Source organism: Diceros bicornis, chromosome 37 (assembly GCF_020826845.1).
Source record: "Diceros bicornis minor isolate mBicDic1 chromosome 37, mDicBic1.mat.cur, whole genome shotgun sequence".
NCBI lineage: Eukaryota > Metazoa > Chordata > Mammalia > Perissodactyla > Rhinocerotidae > Diceros > Diceros bicornis.
Window position 1 is genome coordinate 169,265 of NC_080776.1, and position 21,931 is coordinate 191,195.

Consider the following 21,931-nt stretch of genomic DNA (forward strand, 5'->3'; position numbering starts at 1 on the left):
TTTAGTTATTATATATTATTTTTATTACAACATAGCATAAGAAATAGTTGTTGAGTAAATGAACGATTGAATGTTTGATGTTCTTCCTCTGCTAACTTGCAAAAACAGTTACATACTTCAAATCTCAGCTCAGATACCACCTTATACAGGGCATCTTTCCTAGATTCTACTTCCACCTGGGGTTAATATTATTCCCACAGCACCTTATGTGCTCTTGGGTCTTCAATCTACCACTCAGTACTAACAATTTCAGAGAGGTAAAACTCATTAGATGTCTTTAGGGTTGGACCATGAAGAACAAGGTAGCCCTCAATAAAAATGGGCAAATGACTGGATTGCCCCAGTAATGATCAGCCACGCTAAGATGAGTGAGCATGATTTCTAAGATATGTCACTTACATTGCCACCAAGCAAAAATTAGGAACTCAAAGAAAGGGAGAAAAGTCTGATACTTTACTCTTTGAGTAATTTCAAATTTACAGAAAAGTAGCATGAATAGTAACAGTGCAATTAACACTCATATACCCTTTACCTAGATTCATCTATTAACATTATATCCGTTTTGCTCCATCACTTTTCTCTCTCTAACTCATCAGTTGCACACCTTATGATCATTTTCCTTTAAATATTTTCATTATCTATTTCCTAAGAATATGAATTTCTTCCACAGAATAACAGTACAGTTATCACCTTCAGAAAATATAGCATTGATACAATTGTATATATATTTTCAATGTAGAAGGAGTGTAAAAGTGAAGAGCTTTCCAGTACAGGAAAACAATGCCTCCAAAAGGGATGAATATGGGATGACACATCATATAGTGGGAATCTGAGGAATTACATCGGCATAAGATCCTAAACTTTTTATGTGTATAGAGAAGGAAAACAAATCATTAGTACCCAAATTTCTTACTTTCTAGTTTCTTGAAAGAGAGATGCTACATTCAACATTTTCTTTAGAGCCCCTGTGACATCCTTATTCCTAAGACTATAGATTAAAGGGTTTAGAACAGGAGTGAGTATGGTGTAAAAGACAGATACAACCATGTCCTTCTCAGGTGTGTGGTAGGAGCTAGGAAGCATATAGGTGTAGACGGCAGCCCCATAAAAGAGGATGACCACAGTCATGTGAGAAGAACAAGTGGTGAAGGCCTTCTTCCACCCCTCTGCTGAGCTCATCTTGTAGATGGTGAGGAGGATGAAAGAATAGGAGCTTGAAATGACTGTTACAGGGATGAGGAGCATGAGGACACAGCACAGGTACATGAGTGTCTCATAGAGGGAGGTGTCCAAGCAGGAGAGCTTCATTAAAGCAGGGACCTCACAGAAGTAATGATAGATCTCCCAGGATCTGCAGAAAGGGAAGGTCATGGTGGCAGGAGTGAGCATGAAGCCATCCACAGATCCCAGGAACCAGCAGCCAGATACCAAGAGGAGACACACCCTGTGGTTCATGAGGATTGGATAATAGAGTGGACGGCAGATAGCCACATAACGGTCATAGGCCATGGCAGCTAGAAGGAAAAATTCTGAACCTCCTAGTGTCAAGTAGAGAAACATCTGCATCCCACATTCAGGGGCTGAGATCTTATTCACACCCATGACCTGGTCCATGAGCATTTTGGGCACAGTGACAGAAATGTGCATCATGTCCATGAGAGACAATTGGCTGATGAAGAAATACATGGGGGTGTGGAGGTGGGCATCAGAGTGTATCAGAAGGATCAGGATGGTGTTTCCAGACAAAGCCATCAAGAAAACCACAAAAATGGTCACACAAAGGAAAGCTGGGTGCTTGGGTTGACTGAAGACTCCCACCAGAAAGAAATCTGACCATCCAGTGTAGTTGGCTACCCAGGTGGTGTTGTCCATGAGATTCCACCTAGATCACCAAGGAGAGCTTAGAGATTTACAGATTATTCATGGCATATGATCACCAGGAATGAATGTTTTGTGAACTTGTCTTCTGTGTGATTTGTGTGTGTGTGTGTGTGTGTGTGTGTGTATGCATGCCAACCCAACTGTGCTAACAGGAGGAGCTTCCATGGACCTGCAGATGTAGGAGTTGTAAATTACCTATAGTTCAACAAATTTAACTACAAACTAAGAATTCACAACTGTCATTCAAAAGAATCAGTAACTTACAGTAAGAATGCCACAGTTCAAGGTCATGTAATTTCCTGATGATTGTAGTTTGCCTATAAAAAAGTACAGAAATTTGGGGCCAGCCCCATTGCCTAGTGGTTGAGTTCAGTGTGCTCTGTTTCAGAAGCCCAGGTTTGGTTCTTGGGCATGGACCTACACCACTCCTCAGTGGCCATGCTATGGCAGCAGCCCGCATACAAGATAGAGGAAGATTGGCACAGATGTTAGTTCAGGGCAAATCTCCCTCAGCAAAAAAAAAAAGTACAGAAGTTTGCAAAATCACTGCACTATGCAAACACAAAAAAGTAAATCATCGAAAAAAAGAAAAATCAAACCCCTTATTTCCAGAGTTTTTTGTTCTAGAAGTGAGAACTGAATCAACTTCTCTGGTTTAAGGATTCAACTGGGATCTTAAAAACTCTGGGGAAGTATATTCCATATAAGAAAGATTTAGAAAGCGCCAAACATAATTTAGGGAAATTCCATAGCAAAAGTTTGGACCTCCTTTCTCTGTATGATGAGGCCATGCTGTGAGGCTCTGTGGTTGTGTGGGGCAGCCCCACATCCACAGGAGCAGGTCGGGGTCCGCACCAAACATCAGCCCCTTAGATATCCTAGGGTCACCAATGAAGAGCCCAGACTAAGGCTGGACTGCTGCTGTGAGTCCAGCTTATTCTCTACCCACCATTTCTCTGTCCTTTCTACAAAAAAGAGGATAAAACTGTTTGACCTCAGATGCAGTGAAGATTAAATGAAGTAAAATGATGAAAGTGCTAGGAACATTACCAGTTACAGATTAATAAGTATATATACTGTTAGTTTAAAGAGTTAATATCTACAGTAATTATTGTGCAGAATCTATGTAACAGATGGCTGTTACTATTATTGACTTACAATATAAGATACATTACTTCAGTTCACCAGTTTTAGTATCTATTCACATATATAAGAATTTGGAAAATGAAAAGGCAATCTACTGAATGGGAGAAAATATTGGCAAATCATATATCTGATAAGGAGTTAATAGCCAAAATACATAAAGAATTCATACAACTCAATAGCAAAAAATGAAGAATCTGGTTAAAAAATTTGCAGAGGATCTGGATAGACCTTTTTCCAAAGAAGCCACACACATGTCCAACAGGTACAAGAAAAGAGGCTCAACACCACTAATCATCAAGAAAATGCAAATAAAAAACACAATGAGGTATCACCTCACACCTGTTAGAATGGCTATCATCAAAAAGACAAGAGATAACAAATGTTGATGAGGATGTGGAGAAAAGGGAACCGTTGTGCATTGCTGGTGAGAATGTAAATTGGTGCAGCCACTATGGAAAACGTTATGGAGGCTTCTCAAAAAAATTAAAATTAGAACTACCATAGATTCCAGCAATTCCACTTCTGGGTATTTATCCAAAGAAAAGGAAAACACTAAGTGGAAAAGATATATATGCACCCCCATGTTCATTGCAGCCTTCTTTACAAGAGTCAAGATATGGAAACAACCTAAATTTCCATCAATGGAAGCATGGATAAAGAAAATGTTGTATATACATACAGTGAAACAATATTCAGCCATAAAAAAATTAAATCTTGCTATTTGTGACAACCTGGATGGGTATTAAGGGCATTATGCTAAGTGAAATAAGGCAGGCAGAGAAAGACAAATACCACATGATCTCACTTATATGTGTAACCTGAAACAAAAAGGAGAAACAAAACCAAGTTCATAGATACAGAGAACAGATTGGTGGTTGCCAGAGGCAAAGGGACGGGGGTAAGGGAAATGGGTGCAGGGAGTCAAAAGGTACAAACTTCCAGTTATAAAATCAATAACTCATGGGGATGTAATGTACAGCATGGCAACTATAGTTAATAATAATGTACTTTGGGCCGGCCCGTGGCTTAGCGGTTAAGTGCACGTGCTCTGCTGCTTGCTGCCCGGGTTCGGGTCCTGGGCGCGCCCCGACTTACTGCTTGTCCGGCCATGCTGAGGCCATGTCCCACATACAGCAACTAGAAGGATGTGCAACTATGACGTACAACTATCTACTGGGGCTTTGGGGGAGAAAAAAAAAAGGAGGAGGATTGGCAATAGATGTTAGCTCAGAGCTGGTCTTCCTCAGCAAAAAGAGGAGGATCAGCATGGATATTAGCTCAGGGCTGATCTTCCTCACAAAATAAATAAATAAATAAATAATAATAATGTTTCATATTTGGAAGTTGTAAATTAGACATGAAATTTCCTCAGATTTTTAAGGTAAGTTGTTTAAGATACATTAAGAAAATACGTGTTCACTTTTTTAGTTCTTTATTAACCATATTTGAGCCCGTTATTATCATTGAGCTTGAGCATGTTAAATATTTAATGTGTTTAAAAATTTAAAAAATAAAGCATAATAACAAAATCTAATTCAAAAAAATAATTTGAATTTGATAATTTCTGTAGTCCCAGACTGTGTTTATATTACCAGACTTTAAATAAATACATAAAAACTCTCTATAAATATATATATATTTATATAAACATATGTAAATATAACATGTAAATGTAAATACATATAGAATATATATTTCTTATTTAAACTCTGATTACACAGAGTTTTATGGAGAATCCCCTCTCAGTTCTATCTAGTACATGTTTCTACAACTTCGTCTCCTTAAACCTCCTACCATTTGTTCTAAATCTCAGGGAGAAGAGCTAGCATTTCGAAGGTCACTGCCATTTATGAGACAAGGCTTTTGTTGTTTTTGCAGACGTGATCTGCTTTATTGTCTACAGCCATCAGTTATTCGTGGAAACTGAGATGCAGATGGGAAAACTGAGCAACACTGAGATGCCTCTGACTCCAGCTCAGCTTCCTCTTCTGTCTTGCTGCTCACAGCCTGTGTCTCTGCTAGATACAGAGATGAATCACAAAAAAATTAAAATTGGGTGCACTTAAGGGGGTCAGAGTCAGTCTATTCAGGGAGAAATATTATGTAAATGTGATTTAAAGTAGAGTCTTAAAATAGCTGTAAAATAAATAAGAAAGAACAATAAAAGCAAAATACATGTGGCCTTTCTAAAAGAGAATTGGTAATAGCTTCTTTTGCTTTTATCTTATGGATATTAAACCTGTGCAATTTTTCAACTTTTGACATGATAAATGCTAAATTTTAAGAGTGCTTACCAACAAGAAGTAAATATTGGCTCCTCTTTCTGAAAAGAGTTTAGAAGTGGTTATGATGGAGGCATATTTCAGTTTCCAAGTTTGAAATACATTTTATATTCTCGTAATAATTCCAAAGTCTAATTACGGTATTCAGCTTATTAACAGTCCCAAGTTCTGGGGTGCTGAAGCAGTAGACAACACCAAAAATGAATTTGATACCTTAATATAAATATCCAACAAATCTGGGACACATTGCACTAAAAAAATATAAGCTTTCTGTCACATTCCATACCCTCTGGCAGATGAAAGCTGAGTTCCGTGAAAATTTTAAAAACAGTCCCATAACACAAACCATACTTGCTGACAGAGTCTATATTTGTTGTCAAAGTGAAGCAAGGACCAGCACAGTGACCACCACATGTATAGACCGTGAAGCTGTTTTGGGAGTGAATGGAGGGAGAGCAGGAGGGCAGATGTGGGGTGCTGGGCAGATTACTGTCGCACATTGGTAAATGGGGGTGACTGTGATCCAGCCACACTGAATAGCCCACCTGGGACTCCAGACGGACAAAGGAATGCTGTCTGTACCAAGCAAGGCAACTGGCCTTCCTGCTCATTCTTACTCTTCTCTATCCAGTTCCTTGAGTCTCATGTAAAAGGCTTAGCACATATTTAACTTGGGAAATTATTAACAGTAGTGGTAAAAAATCTTGAATCTTTATCTGAAACTCACAGCATCTCAGCAATTGTTCTATTGCTTTACCACATCTTATCTTCCTCAAGAGCCTATGAGGTACTTACTCATCTTATTATCTGCCTTTACAGATAAAAAATTCAGGCTCCCAAGGCATCTGCCTATTATCACACAAGTAAGCTGAGGGAGGACACATGTCTCAACTCAGATGTGAGACTTAGAGCCTGTAATGCTGCCTGAGATCTCTAGGGACACAGTCCTTCCTCCACAGTCTACAATGTGGGTATTAGCCACTCACTGTCAGTTTCATCTCGGAAACATAAATGTGATTGGACACTTATTTTAGTGTTCTAAGTGCCAGAAATAATCCCCACTCACAGTAAAATCCATCACTGTTTTTCCTGTAAAATTTCAGTCTCAAGAAAACAAACTCACCGTCTAATAATATAGGAGGAATGTAAATTATTTCGTCAAATTATAAATCAAAAACCTATTTCCTAATATGTCACAGTAAATAAATGTTATATAAAAGATACAATAAAAAAACACATTGCCTTTCTCCGTAAAAATAGATGATAGTGAAAAGACTGGGGAAATATGTTCACGAAGTAATAATAGAATGTTCTGCCAGGAGCAGAACAAGTCATAAACAGTAATTACCCTGTTGCTCCTGTAGTTCTGTCTTCCTATCTGACTGAACCCAACATCAGATGACGCCACAGTCCTCATCTAGATGAGTTAATGGAGTCTGGCTGCTGTTAAGTGTATAAAGAGAATAGTGGAGTGACATCATCTCTGGTTTTACTATGCACATTAAGGGAGTGGATGAAGGTTTTCTGCTGATAAAACCCAGATGGGACTTTGAAGAAGAATTCAATTAAGAGAGCTAAAAAAGCTAATAGACATCTCTGTTGCACTTGTCTGGTTTTCTTCTCATGTCTTTTTTAATCTCCTTTTATTGTTAAACTAGAACTCATAACCAATACTAACAATAATCTCAAATCTCACTATCATCAATAAAATGTTATCTATGAGATAAATCTTAATTTTTATATAGCCTTAGCCTTTCTCACTTTACAACATGTTTTTCTTTTATGTATGTCTATATCCTCATTTAATCTTCAAAATTATTTATATTGTTCTCCTCATCTTTCACAGGCACAGAGTTTGAAACTCAGAGTCTAATTGATGTGTCAAAGGCAGCACCACTGATCAGTACAGTAAAATTGAGGTGGTCTCCTTTACATCTTTGTCTGGATCACTGTTCATTAGGTTACTTATTGTCCTCTTTCTTCTGTCACTCAGTTGCAATCTGTGTTGCTTTAACATTGCATTGCTTATCAGGGTATTTGTTTTTAATTTAAATGTTAAATGCTAATTATAGAAAAATATACAAACACAATTACAAAGAAAAATTTAAAATCATGCATATGATTTTAAATGCAATAACCCAGACAAAAATCATGCCTTAAATGTTATATCTTGCTTTCAAACTACAAATATGTGTGGAGTGTATACCACATACCAGGGAGCTGAAATAAACCAGGAGACAGTATAGACGCAAGCACACCCTCATAGAACATGCAGCCAAATTCTTCTGAGCCTTTTTCTGTATGTGTGTTCTAGAACCATGTTGATCATTCTCCCATGCCATCCTTTGTACAGATTGTGACTTCTGTTTGTAAGGCCCACACTTGGGGGCTGGAGCCTCCTGTGTTTCCCAGGATTCAGCCTGCAGATGGTTTATCCAGACCCCTTTATCATTTGGTTTCCCATAAGGTTCTGAGAGTGCAGGCCCTGGGGGGCACTGGACAGTGGGAGGACGAAAGAAATTGCATCCTTTTTCCTGATTCTGGCGATGGTCTCTGGCAGCTGCAGCAGCTGTAGGCAACTGAGGACCATGTGGGAGCTGCACGATCCAGCACCCCAAAGGCAGCTTCAGCGGCATTGGTGGGGTGCAGGCAACCAGGTTGAGGCAGAGGAGGGTCCCATCAGTATCCCCAGAATGCACAGTCTTCATCAAATCAGCAGTGTTGGGCACATGGGGCTCCATTGGTTGGTAAGGACTCCTGGTCCTTGGGTGACAACATTCTCCTTCATGCTCCCCCAGCCTTCATGCCAGCCTTTTGTCACCTCTGTAACCAATCTCCTACATTAAATCCCTTCAGTTTGAAATGTGTAAAGTGTTTGTATATGACTGGACACTGAATAATGAGGTTAATATTCTATCAAATTAATTATACCTCAATTTTACAATCTACCCTAATTTTGAATAATTACATTGCATTCAGATTTCCAAATTATAAGTTGTGCTGAAATAAAAGTATTTATATAGAAAGCACTCTCCGAATGTAGTTTTTCCTTAGACAATTTACCAGAGGGTATAAAATGTTTCAAGATACTGGATCTGGGCAAGTTGAGGGGAAACTTAGAACTGAGTTTGAGACTCAAATTTCCCAATAGACATGTGGAGATGAGGCAAGGCCACTGGACGCCTGAGTCAGGAGTTCACAGGGGAGGATAGGCCTGAAGTCAAGGGAGGGGATGAGCAATGTACGGAGGAAGCAATGGGATTGCGTGAGCAGGGAGAGTGGATGTCTTACACCAGGAGCCAGTGTAGATGAGGTTAAATTTCCATCTCCTCTCTTCTTTTCCAATGACCTACAGGAGATATGAATTTCCTTGAAGCATCATTATTTTATTTTATTTTATTTTATTTTATTTTATTTAAATAACATGATGTTTTCAACAGGTTACTAAAAAAGCGCAGGAAAGCTGTTACAGGTGCTAGCTTCCTCGTGGTGTATAGGTTTAAGATGTCTGCAGAGAAGTACTGATTATTTCACACTTCTATGAAATATATGGCTGATAGTATCTAAGAATTTGTTGAGCACCGACCCTTAAAAATATGCACCATCACTGATTGGACTTGACTTGCTAATTACAGAAATTAAAAACATTTGGGAGGTTAGTGACTACTAAGGGAGCTTTGAGGATTGTAACTTGAACATTAAATGATTCAATGGCTTAGCTCACAATTGTGAAAAGAAAGCCTAGTTACATCTAAGAAAAAAAGATACTGCCTTCAAGACCTGCAGATCTTTTTGAAACTTGGAAATGGACAGAAGATGCTGACAGGTATTTTGTTTTTTAATTTGATTTTTTAAAAATTTTTTGTTTATTGCAGTAACATTGGTTTATAACATTGTATAAATTTCAGGTGTACATCATTATACTTCTATTTCTGCATCGATTACACCATGTTCTCATGTTCACAACCCAAAAATTAATTACAATCCATCACCACACACATGTGCCTAATTATCTCTTTTGCCCTCCCCACCCTTCCCTTCTGATAAACACCAATCCAATCTCTATGTGTTTGTTTGTTGTAGTTATTATCTACTACTTAATAAATGAGATCATATGGTATTTGACCTTCTCCCTCTGACTTATTTCACTTTGCATAATACCCTCAATGTCCATCCATGTTGTCACAAATGGCTGGATTTCATCATTCCTTATGGCTGAGTAGTAGTCTGTTGTGTATCTATACCACATCTTCTTTATCTGTTCATCCCTTGATGGGCACTTAGGTTGCTTCCAAGTCTTGGCTATTGTGAATAATGCTGCAATGAACACAGGGGTGCATGTATCTTTATGCATTGGTGTTTTCATGTTCTTTGGATAAATACCCAACAGTGGAATAGCTGGATCATATGGTAGGTCTATCTTTAATTTTTTGAGGATTCTCCATACTGTTTGCCATAGTGGCTGCACCAGTTTGCACTCCCACCAGCAGTGTATGAGAGTTCCCTTCTCTCCACATCCTATCCAACACATGTTGTTTCCTGTATTGTTAATTATAGTCATTCTTACGGGCATGAGATGATATCTCATTGTAGTTTTGATTTGCATTTCACTGATAGTTAACCATGTTGAACACCTTTTCATGTGCTTGTTGGCCATCTCTATATCTTCTTTGGAGAAATGTCTGTTCAGATGTTTTGCCCATTTTTTAATTGGGTTGTTAGTTTTTTTATTGTTGAGATGCATGTGTTCTTTATATATTTTGGAGATTAACCCCTTATCAGATATATGGTTTGCAAATATCTTCTCCCAATTGTTAGGTTGTCTTTTCATCTTGTTGATGGTTTCCTTTACTGTGCAGAAGCTTATTAGTTTAATGTAGTCTCATTTGTTTATTTTTTCTATTATTTCTCTTGCCCGGTCAGACATGGTGCTTGAAAATATGTAAGAGCAGATAAGATTGAATAGAGAAAAAAGAACAAAAACACAGAGACACAAATTCCCACCACAAAGAAGAGTTTCTAATGTGTAAAGAGTAATATATCTTTCATTGATTCATTACCGCACACCTATATGCTGTGCACCTGCTCTTTGCCAGGAACTAGGTTTGGCACATTATATAGTCATTCTCACTGCAAATCCATCATTTTCTACTTATTTCCTCTACTGCATCTGTTTTTATGCTATGTCTTGTTCATTGTGAACAAAGTATTATCCCTGATGCCAAATACTATGCAACAAATAGTTTGGAAGACCATAGTGTCTTATTTTTTCTTTTCTTTTTAAGATTTTGTTTATTTATTTATTGTCCCCCCAAAGCCCCAGTAGATAGTTGTATGTCATAGCTGTACATCCTTCTAGTTGCTGTATGTGGGACACAGCCTCAGTATGGCTGGAGAAACAGTGTGTCGGTGCGTGCCCGGGATCTGAACCCGCCCGCCAGCAGCAGAGTGCACGCACTTAACCACTAAGCCATGGGGCTGGCCCCTTATTTTTTCTTTTTATTTCATTTAGTAACAAAAATATTTACTATTTAAGGCAATGACAAATCATCATTGGAGATATAAAAATAAACATATAATGTTCTGATGAACATCCAGTCATATGTTCCTCAGAGTCCTCCTTGTTCACACACACATACTACACTTAGTACCTGGCTTGAGCAACCAAGATTTCCATGAAGAATCTTGGCTTTGGGAGAGCTGAAGGAAGAAGTACCCAAGAGAGATAGTTTTTTATAGCCAAAAATCTCACGTAGTCAAACTATGCTGTTTAACCAGATATGCCAGGTGAAACAATTAGTACATGAAGTTTTAGACTTCAAATAACTCCTCATAAACCGCACTGACCTTGTTAGGTCAAGAGTCAAAAACCCAGATTAGGTGACTATAGGAGTCGTCTAGACTAGAAAGACTATAATAATGTCATATAGACATCGTAAAAGGGAATCATGTTAACAAAAATTATTATAAAATACACAAAGAAAGCCAAGACTATATAAAGATTTAGTAGATGATAAAGATTGAATTTTAAGGAAAAAGGAAGAATTTTTTCAGTGAATTATGCTTGGAAAACTAGGTAACAGTTTAAAGAATATATTTGAGTCCTACCCTATCCTTTATATTTTATATGAAATATTTACCTTGTTGAGCTATTTTAATTTTAGTTTTCAGTCATCTGAAGTAACTATAGTTTATTTGAATGGGTGAACTGAATTGTGATTAATGGTCCACTAAATCACAATGTCTCAAAAATGACTACTACAATTTTTTCTGATTTATATTTTTCCAGTTTTATTGAGATATAATTGACATGTAACATCATGTAAGTTTAAAATATACAGCATAATTATTTGATATGTGCATATTGAAAAATAATTATCACAATAAGTTTAGTTTATATCCATCACTGCACATAGTTACATTCTTTCCCCCATCACGAGAACTTTTAAGATCTGCTTTCTTGACTACTTTCAAATAAACAATACAGTATTGTTAAACAACAGTCATCATGTTATACATTACATCCCCATCACTTATTTCTCTTATAACTGCACATTTGTACATTTTGGTCATATTCATCCAATTGCCTCACTCCCTACCCCCTGCCTCTAGCAACAACAAATCAGATCTGTGTTTCTATGAGTTTGTTTTTTTCTTAGATTTCCATATAAGTAAGCTCATACAGTATTTGTCTTTTCTGTCTGACTTATTTCACTTAGCATAATGCCTTCAAGGTCAATCCGTACTGTTGCAAATGGAAAGATTGCCATCTTTTACGGCTGAATAGTATTCCATCGTGCGTATGTATATAGAAAATGTGAGATAGTTAGATATGTATATCTATTTATATTCATTCACCTGTTGATGGATACTTTGTTTCCATGCCTTGTCTGTTGTAAATAGGCTGCTATGACCATACTAGTGCAGATATCTCTTTGCCATTGTGTTTTTGTTTACTTCGATACATTCCCAGAAGTGAAATATCTGGATAATAGAGTGGTTCTATTTTTAATTTTTTAAGGAACTCCATAATGTTTTCCATAGTGCCTATACCAAATTACAGTCTCACAAACAGTGAAAAAGGGTTTCCTTTTCTCCATATTGTATCTCTTGTCGTTTTGATGATAGTCATTCTAACAGGTATGAGGTGATATCTCATTGTGGTTTTGATTTGCATTTTCTAATGATTAGTGATGTTGAGCATATTTTCATGTACCTGTTGACCGTTCATATATCTTTGGAAAAATGTCTATTCAAGGCCTTTGCTCATTTTAAAATTCGATTATTTGGCTATTTAGTTGTATAAGTTTTTATTTTAATATATTTCAGATATTAACACCTTATCATATGTGTGACTTGAAAGTATTTTCTTTCATTCATTAGGCTGCCTTTTCATTTTTGGATGGTCTCCTTTGTTGTGCAGAAGCTTTTTAGTTTGATGTAGTCTCAGTTGTTGATTTTTGCTTTTGTTGTTTGTGATTTAGGTGTCATAGCCTAGAAGCTATAGTCTTCTCTGACTTTTATGGTTTCAGGTCATACATTTAAGTATTTAATCTATTTTGAGTTAATTGTAATGATTGATGAAAATCAGATACGGGTCCAGTTTCATTATTTTGCATGTGAAATCCAACTTTCCTTGCACCACTTATTGAGGAGACTATCTTTACCGTATTGTATATTCTTATATCCTTTGCTCTAGATTAATTGACCATATAAGCATGGGTTTAGTTTCGGGCTCTCTATTCTCTTCTATTGATCTATGTGTCTGTTTTTGTGCCACTACTATGCTGTATTGATTACTATAGCTTTGTAGTATAGTTCAAAATTAGGGATCATGCTACCTCCTGCTTTGTTTTTCTTTCTGAAGATTCTTTTGACTATTCAGGGTCTTCCATGGCTTTATACAAATTTTAGGATTATTTGTTCTAGTTCTGTGAAAAATGTCATTCGTATTTTGATAAGGATTGCATCAAATCTGTAGATTGTTTGGGTATTATGGACATTATAACAATATTAATTCTTCCAATCCATGATGATGGTGTATCTTTTTATTTGTTTATGTCATCTTTAATTTCTTTCATCCATGTCTTATGATTTTCAGATTACAGTTCTTTAACCTCCTTGGTTAAGTTTACTCCTCAGTATTTTATTCTTTTTGATGCAACTGAAAATGGGATTATTTTTAATTTCTGTTTCTGATAGTTTGCTATTAGTGTAGAGAAATGCAGCAGAATTCTGTACATTAATTTTGTATCCTGCAAATTTACTGAATCCATATATTAGTTTTAATATGTTTTTGTTGAAGTCTTTAGAGTTTTTATATATAGTATTGTGTCATCTGCAAATAGTGACAGTTTTACTTATTTATTTCCAACTTGGATGATTTTTATTTTATTTTATTTTATTTATTTTTTGCCTAATTACTGTGGCTAGGACTTCAAATACTATGCTAAATAAAAGTAGTTTGAGTGGGTATCCTTGTATTGTATTGTATTGTTCCTGATATTAGAGAGATGTCTTTCAGCTTTTCACTATTGAGTATGGTGTTAGCAGTGGGTTTGTCATATATGGCCTTTATTTTGTTGAGGTATATTCACTCTATAATCATTTTGTTGGGAGTCTTCATAATAAATGGATGTTGGATTATGTAAATGCTTTCTCTGTATCTATTGTGATGATTACATGATTTTTATTTGTTGTTTTGTTAATGTGGTGGATGTTGTGTCATCCATGCATCCGTTGAATAAATCCCACTTGATCATTTTAATGTATTGTTGAATTCAGTGCTCACATTTTTTGAGGATTTTTGCATCTCTATTCATCAGGGATATTAGCCTATAATTTGTGTGTGTGTGTGTGATGTCTTTGTCAGGTTTTAATATCAGAGAAATGCTGGCCTTGTAAAATGAGTTTGGAAGAATTGCTTTCTCTTCACCTTTTTGGAATAATTTTAGAAAGTTAAGTATTAACTCTTTTTTAAGTTTTTTGTGAAATTCACCTGTGAAGCCATCTGGTCTTGGACTTTTGTTTGTTGGAAGTTTTTGATTATTGAGTCAATTTCTTTGCCAGAAATTAGTCTATTCAGATTTTCTATTTCTTCTTGATTCAGTCTTGGAAGATTGTATGTTTCTAAGAAACTTTTCCATTTCTTCAAAGGTGTTCAATTTTTTGGCATATAGTTCACAGTAGTCTCCATTATTCTTTGTCTGTCTGTCATATTGGTTGTAACTTCTCTTTTATTTCTGATTTTGTTTATTGGGGACTTTTCTCTTTTTTCCTTGATGAGTCTGACTAAAGGTTTATCATTTTTGTTTATCTTTTCAAAGAAACAGCTCTTAGTTTTATTGATTTTTCTATTATTTATAGTCTTTATTTCATTTATTTATGATCTGATCTTTATTTTATCCTTCCTTTTATTAACTTTGAACTTTGTTTTAACTTTTTTTAGTTCATTTAAGTGTAAAGTTAGATTGTTTATTTGATATTTTTCCTGTTTATTGAGGTAGGCTGTATTGCTATGAACTTCCCTCTTAAAACAGCTTTTGCTGCAGCCCATAGATTTTGAATCTTGTATTTCCATTTTCATTTGTCTCAAGGTATGTTTTGATTTCCTCTTTAATTTCTTTGTTGACCCATTGGTTTTTTAATAACACGTTGTTTAGTCTCCACATGTTGTGTTTTTTTTCCTGTTTTCTTGTAATTGATTTCTGGTTTCATATCATTGTGGTCAGAAAAATAAAAAACACTTGATATGATTTCAATCTTCTTAAATTTATTGAGAGTTGTTTTGTTGTCTAACACGTGGTCTATTCTAGAAAAATTTCCATGTGCACTTGAAAAGACCATATATTCTGCTGATTTTGAATGAAATATTCCTTATACATCTATTAAGTCCATCTGGTCTAATGTGCCATTTAAGGTCAATGTTTTCTTATTGATTTACTCTCTAGATGATCTATCTGATGTAAGTGTGGTATTAAAGTTTCCAACTATGGCATTGTTGTCAATTTATCCCTTTGTGTTTATTAAGATTTGCTTTATATATTTAGGTACTCCTACGCTGGGTGCATAAATATTTGCAAATGTTATACTTTCTTGTTGGACTGACCACTTTAACATTATGTACTGCCCTTCTTTGTCTTTTGTTAAAGCCTCTCTTTTAAAGTCTATTTTGTCTGATATGAGTATTGCTACCCCAGGTTCTTTTTGTTTCCATTTTCATGGAATATCATTTGCCATGCCTTTACTGTCAGTCTGTGTGTGTCTTGAGATCTGAAGTTGTTCTCTTGAAGGAAGCATTTAGATAGGTTTTGGTTTTTATTCATTCAGCCACCTTATGTCTTTTGATTGGAAAATTTAATCTGTTAAATTAAAAGTAATTATTGATAGATATGCACTTATTGCCATTTTGTTAATTGTTTTCTAGTATTTTTATAGTTCTTCTCAGTTTCTTTCTTTTTCTCTTGCTCTCTCTCCTTGTGAATTGATGACTTTTTTAGTGTTATGTTTTGATTCCTTTCTCATTATATTTTGTGTATCTAGTATATGTTTTTGGTTTGTGGTTATCATGAGGTTCATAGGTAACAACCCACATATATAGCAGTCTATTTTAAGTTGATATTCACCTAAGTTCAAATACATTCTATAAGCACTACATTCCCCCCATGTTTTCTATTTTTTTTTTTTGTGAGGAAGATCAGCCCTGAGATAACATCTATGCTAATCCTCCTCGTTTTGCTGAGGAAGTTCGGCTCTGAGCTAACATCTGTTGCCAGTCCTCCTCCTTTTTTTTTCCTTCCCCAAAGCCCCAGTAGATAGTTGTATGTCATAGTTGCACATCCTTCCAACCACTGCATGTGGGATGCGGTCTCAGCACAGCTAGAGAAGCGGTGCATTGGTGTGCTCCCGGGATCCGAACCCAGGCCACCAGTAGCAGAGAGCCCACACTCAACCGCCAAGCAACCGGCCCAGCCCTCTATTTTAGATATCATATTTTAAATCTTTTTATGTTGTGTATCCTTTAACTGATTATTGTGGTTATAGTTGATTTTATTACTTTTTTTATTTAACCATCAGACCAGCTTTATAAATGGTTGATCCACTACTTTTACTCTATATTTGCCTTTACCAGTGATATATTTTTCTTTCATACATTTTCTTAATTCTAGTTGCAGCCTTTTTTTTTCTGTTTAAAGAAGTCCCTTTAACATTTCTTGGAAGGCTGGTTTAGTGGTGATGAATTTCTTTAGCTTTTCCTTGTCTGGGAAACTCTTTCCTTCAATTCTGAATGATAACCTTGCCAGGTAGAGTATTCTTAGTTGTAAGTTTTTCCTTTCAGTACTTTTAATATATCATGCCAGTCCCTTCTGCCTTGAAAAGTTTCTGCTGAAAAATCAGCTGATAGCCTTGTTGGTGTTCCCTTGCATATGATTAGCTATTTTCCTCTTGCTGCTCATAAGATTTTCTCTTTTTTTTAACTTTTGATATTTTATTTATAATATATCTTGGTGTGGCACCTTTTGGGTTCATCTTTTTTGGGAATCTCTGTGCTTCCTGGTTAGGGATGTTTTCCACCACTATTTCTTTGAATAAGTTTTCTGCCTCTCTCTCTCCTCTCCCTCTAGTATCCCTTTAATGTGAATGTCAGTATGCTTGATGTTGCCCCAGAGGTTCCTTAAACTATCCTCACATTTTTTTTTAATTCCTTTTTTCTTTTTGTTCTTCTGATTTGGTGATTTCCACTACCTTGTCTTCCAGTGTGCTGATACAGTCTTCTGGATGATCTATTCTGCTATTCTACTCTTGATTCCTTCTAATGAATTTTTCATTCTGGTTATGTTATTCTTTAGCTCTGATTGATATTTTCTTATATTTTCTATCTTTTTATTGTAGTTATCACTGTGATAATCCATTCTTCTCTCAAGTTCAGTGAGCATCTGTATGACCATTACTTTGAATTCTTTATCAGGTAGATTGCTTATCTCTATTTGATTAAGGTCTTTTTCTGGGTTTTTTTCTTTTCTTAATTTGGAATATATTCTTCTGTCTTTTCATTTTGCTTGTCTCTCTATTTTGGTTTGTATGCATTAAACAATTCTGTTACCACTCCTAGACTTGAAGGAATGGCCTTGTGTAGGAGATGTCCTGTGGGTCCCAAAAGCACATTTCTTTCTGGTCTCCAGAACCAGGTACTCAAGGGGCATAACCTGTATAAGCTGTTCCTGACTGTTTGTTGTGGTGAGGCTACAGCTGCCATGCTGTAGTGGCCAGGACTCTCAGCCCAGCTGGCTGAGGTCCCATGGCTGTGGCTGTGGCTGTGGTGGTCGGTGGGGATCTCTCCTTGGCCAAGCTGCCTGAGGCTATGGCAATCAATGAGGCTCTCCACCTGGCCCAGACGGCTGAGGTTGCATCAGTGGACAAGGCTCTCCCCTTGATCTAGCTGACTGGGGCTGTGGCAGTGGGCAGTATTTTCCCCTAAGCCTGACTGGCTGGGGTACCATGGCTGCTCCTGCTTGTTTCAGTGATTGATGGGGCTCTCCCTAGGCCTGGCTGGCTGGGCACTGAGGCAGCCACTGTTACTGTGGTGTTGAGTAGTACTCCCCCTTTGCTTGGTTGGCTGTAGTGCCACCGTTATTTCCTTCAATATTTTGAATATATTATCTCATTCTCTTCTGGCCTGAGAGTTTCCTTTGAGAAATCTTCCCATAGTCTTATAGGAGGTCCCTTGTCTCTGATGTGTAGCTTTTCCCTTTATATTATAAAAGGAAATTATATGAATTATATATGTACTATATATAGTTATATGAATAAAATTATATGAATAATTTTCAAAATTATATCTTTGTGTTTTCCTTTGAAAATTTAATTACAATGTGTTTCAGTAGCTCTTTTCAGCTCAACCTATTTGGGGTACTTCAGGCCTCATGAATCTGTAAGTCCATTTATCTCCCCAGGTTTAGGAAGTTTTCAGCCATTATTATTTTAAATAGACTTTTGAATCTTTTTTTTCCTTTGTCTTCTGGGATTCCCATAATGCATATATTATTTCCTTTCATGGTGTACGACACATACCTTGGGTTTTCTTCCCACTTTTTAATTTTTTTTTTCACTTTTGCTTTTCTGACTCATGAATTTCAAATGACCTACCTTCTAGTTCACTGATTCTTTCTTCTGCATGGTTGAGTCTGCTATTGAAGTTCCCTATTAAATTCTTTACTTCCTTATATTATTCTTCAGTTCTTGACTTTCTGTTTGGTTTTTTGATGGTTTAGTTTCCTTTGTTGAATTTCTTATTCTGTTCTTACATTGCTTTTCTAATTTTGTTTAGTTGTCTGTATTTTCCTGTAGTTCACTGAACCTCTTTAAGAGGATTGTTCTGAATTGTTTTTCAGACAGTCATAGATTTCCATTTCTTTAGGTTCAGTTATTGCAGCTTTATTATTTTTCTTTGGTGGTGTCATTTACCTGATTTTTAATGATCCTTGATTCCTTACATTGGTCTGCAAATTTGAATAAGTAGTCTCCATTTCCAGACTTTAAAAGTTTATTTTGAGAGAGACAGTCCTTTATTATTCAGCTCAGCTTGAGGTTCTGGATGCGTCAACTGGTAGCATCCTTGGACATGTGGAAGTTGTTGTCAAGCTCTAGTTTGGATAATGCCACTTGTTGAGCTCTGAGGGCAGGTGCCACTGGCTTAGAATGGTTAGATAGGACTGTTGGCTTGGTTTCCTGCCCAAGAACACCTGTGGAATGGGTTACACACTTATCTGGGTTCTTTAGTCAGACTTCCTAGTTGGGGGTGGGGGGACTGGCTGCTATACTCAGCAGTAGGCAGGTCTACAAGTTTTCTTTCCTAACAAGGTGGGGTGGCAGAATAGGTTCTAAGGCTGGCATGGCTTGCTTTTGAGGGTCAGATTAGGCAGAACTGTGCACTGAGTTTCCTGGCAAGATGGGGCCACTGGCTTTACTCTGCAGATGGGCAGAGCCCTCTGTCTGGGCTCTCTGCTCATGTGACACAATAAGCAGGGCTCTAATATGGTCTATACAGTTTTCTGTGTGCTCTCATTTAGTTTATTGGTTAAGTGGGTCTGAAGGCTGTATTCAGCAGTGGACAGGACTGTTAATTAACTTCTTTGCCCAGGTGGGGCTGTAGAACAGGCACAAAGGCTGGAAAATGTCATTATTTTGAGGCCAAATAAGGCAGACCTTTACACCCAGCTCCCTGACCAGAGAGGGTCACTGATTATCTCTGTATACAGACAGAGCCACTGCCCAGGCTCACTGTTTGAGTGCTTCTGGGCTATGCAGCTTTCTGGGTGCTCAGGCCATGTTTCCTGGTCATGCAAGGCTGGGGGTAGCACTCAGCACTAAGCAACATTATGAATTAGCTTCCCTGCCCATGTAGAGCAGCAGAACAGCCAGAAATTCTCATTTTTTATGGTCCTGAATGAGGCATAACTGTGCACCAAGTTCCCTGGTCAGATGGGGTTATTTTTTTGAGTCTGTACATGGGAAAAGCTGTTAGAGGGGACTTATACTTTGGTGCTGCTTAGGATAAGTACTCAATCTGTCAAGAATTGAGTGCTGGTTGCTGTAAACCCCACCCTCTTTCTCTGTCAAAATATAATCTCCAGTAATCCAGCCCTGAAGATTCCCCCATAATTCCTGCGAGATAAGATATCAACAGGCCTCCTAGGAAGCAACTTACATACTGGGGGAGCTTGATGTCCACCATGGGTTCTCTTTTTCCCACTGGAGTAACCATTAGCCCCGGGAAACCTTCTTAGTGTGGAGCTTTGCTAGCCTAGAGGAGAGCCAGTGTTGTCAGAGTGTATCCCTTTCTCTTACACTTCTAAGGAAGGTTTTCTTAGACTTTGTGTTCCAGAGAGGTGCTTCAGGCTCTTGCCTGTGTTCTACGCTCTTCACAATGGTGTCTTTTCTATAGATAGTTACTAGTTATTCTTTCTGCGAGGGGGACTGAAGTTGAGAATGACCTATGTCACCATCTTGATGATGTCACCGTTCTCTACTACATAACTGTCTCTAGTTTCTTAGAAAAACTAAGTATATTTGAATGATTTAATCTTTGCATACTCCTACTGTACCCCTGTTTATATCCTCTAATGGTGTTAATCAAAGTGTTAAGCATGACTGTCACAACTGTAATGTTTTTAATATTTCTCTTATATTGTAGTATAAGTAATTAGCACTGCAATGTAATATTCATACATTCATTGTTCAATAGGAAAATGAAAGCATTACACTGTATGATTTTTGTTGAAAGTTTGTCTTATTAAGCAACATTTTAACAAAATAATTTAAAAAGTCATATGAGTTTTGGACTGATTCTAAGATGTGGCAGATTGCACTTTCCAAGTTCAGCTGCAAAATTATTTTCCATCCTACATACTGTATTAGATTCTGCTACTTTTCCATGAACAGATTAAGCCTATGTTCTCACAATTAAAATTGAGTGGATTTTCTCACTGTCTTGACCATTAAAGTATGGCAGAAGTTATTCTGAAACTAGTACTGCTGATTTGTTTTCTTAGGGTGATTACACTTGTAACCCAACCACCCTTCTTTGAGGAAGCAGCCCAAAGGGAGACCCACATGGGGAGGTATTAAAGCCTCCAGCTCCAACTGAGCTTCAAGTCAACAGCCAGCGCCAGCCTTCCAGCCATGTGAATGAATCATCTTGAAAGTGGAACTTTTAGACCCCAATCAAGTTTTCACATCTGACATCATGTCCCATCTGACATGAGCCATCCCTCCTGAGCCCTGTCCAAATTTCATATTTGTGAGCAAAATAAATAATTATCATTTTACTTTACTAAATTTTAGTAGTTTGTTTCACAGCAATAGATAACTGAATCTAATTTTGTACCAGAAGTAGGATGATGCTGAAATAAGACTAAAATATGTATCACTGACTATTAGATTGGGTGATGGGCAGAAACTAGGAAAGCCTCAAGGAAACTTGGCTAAAGCTTAAAAAACCTTAAGAAAAGTATTAATGCTAGCTCAAAGGGCCTCAAGGAGATTTTTGGTTAGGGCCTAAAGAAAAACAAGGAAAACGTTATCGGAAGCGGGAAGGAAGTGGACTACTATTATGTAGTGATAAACTATACTTTTTATGTGGTAATATGGAAAATAGTGGCTATACTGACTAAACTTGATGATCAAGCTAACGGAATTTTCAAGCAGAATATTCAGAGTGCCACCTGACTTCTTGCTACCTGTGATGAAATGCCAGTGGAGAGAGAACTTAAAAATAAATTATTAAATATAAGTGAGTCAAGCTTTTCCAGGTTCAAAAATAAGTTCCTTGCATCTCTAGATGGCAAAGCATTCTCAAATTAAGAAAACGCCTCAAAGCAAAAAACAAATATATGGGTGGATTGCAATATAGAAATGTACATATAAACAAAGGCCCTTGGAAGAGTTATACCTTGGAGATCTTCTGTTTAGTAGGATTTCTATAAATCTTAAGGGCACATTTTCCATAGCTTCACAGGAAGCCCAAGCTAAAGAAGAGTTTATCTTAAAGAGATTTGTCATTGTGGCCTTGATATAATAGAATGAATCCCTATAACATTAGTAGAAAATCCACCAAATCTTAA

General features: G+C 36.9%; 1 protein-coding gene across 1 annotated transcript; it reads right to left on the bottom strand.

The window, feature by feature from the left end:
- Nucleotides 1–344: 344 nt before the first annotated feature.
- Nucleotides 345–1,967, bottom strand: LOC131398979 (olfactory receptor 2T29-like). The gene has a single exon (XM_058532869.1). The coding sequence runs from the start codon at nucleotides 1,870–1,872 to the stop codon at nucleotides 910–912; it is 963 nt and encodes a 320-aa protein (XP_058388852.1). The 5' UTR covers nucleotides 1,873–1,967; the 3' UTR covers nucleotides 345–909.
- Between the last annotated feature and the right edge of the window lie 19,964 nt (nucleotides 1,968–21,931).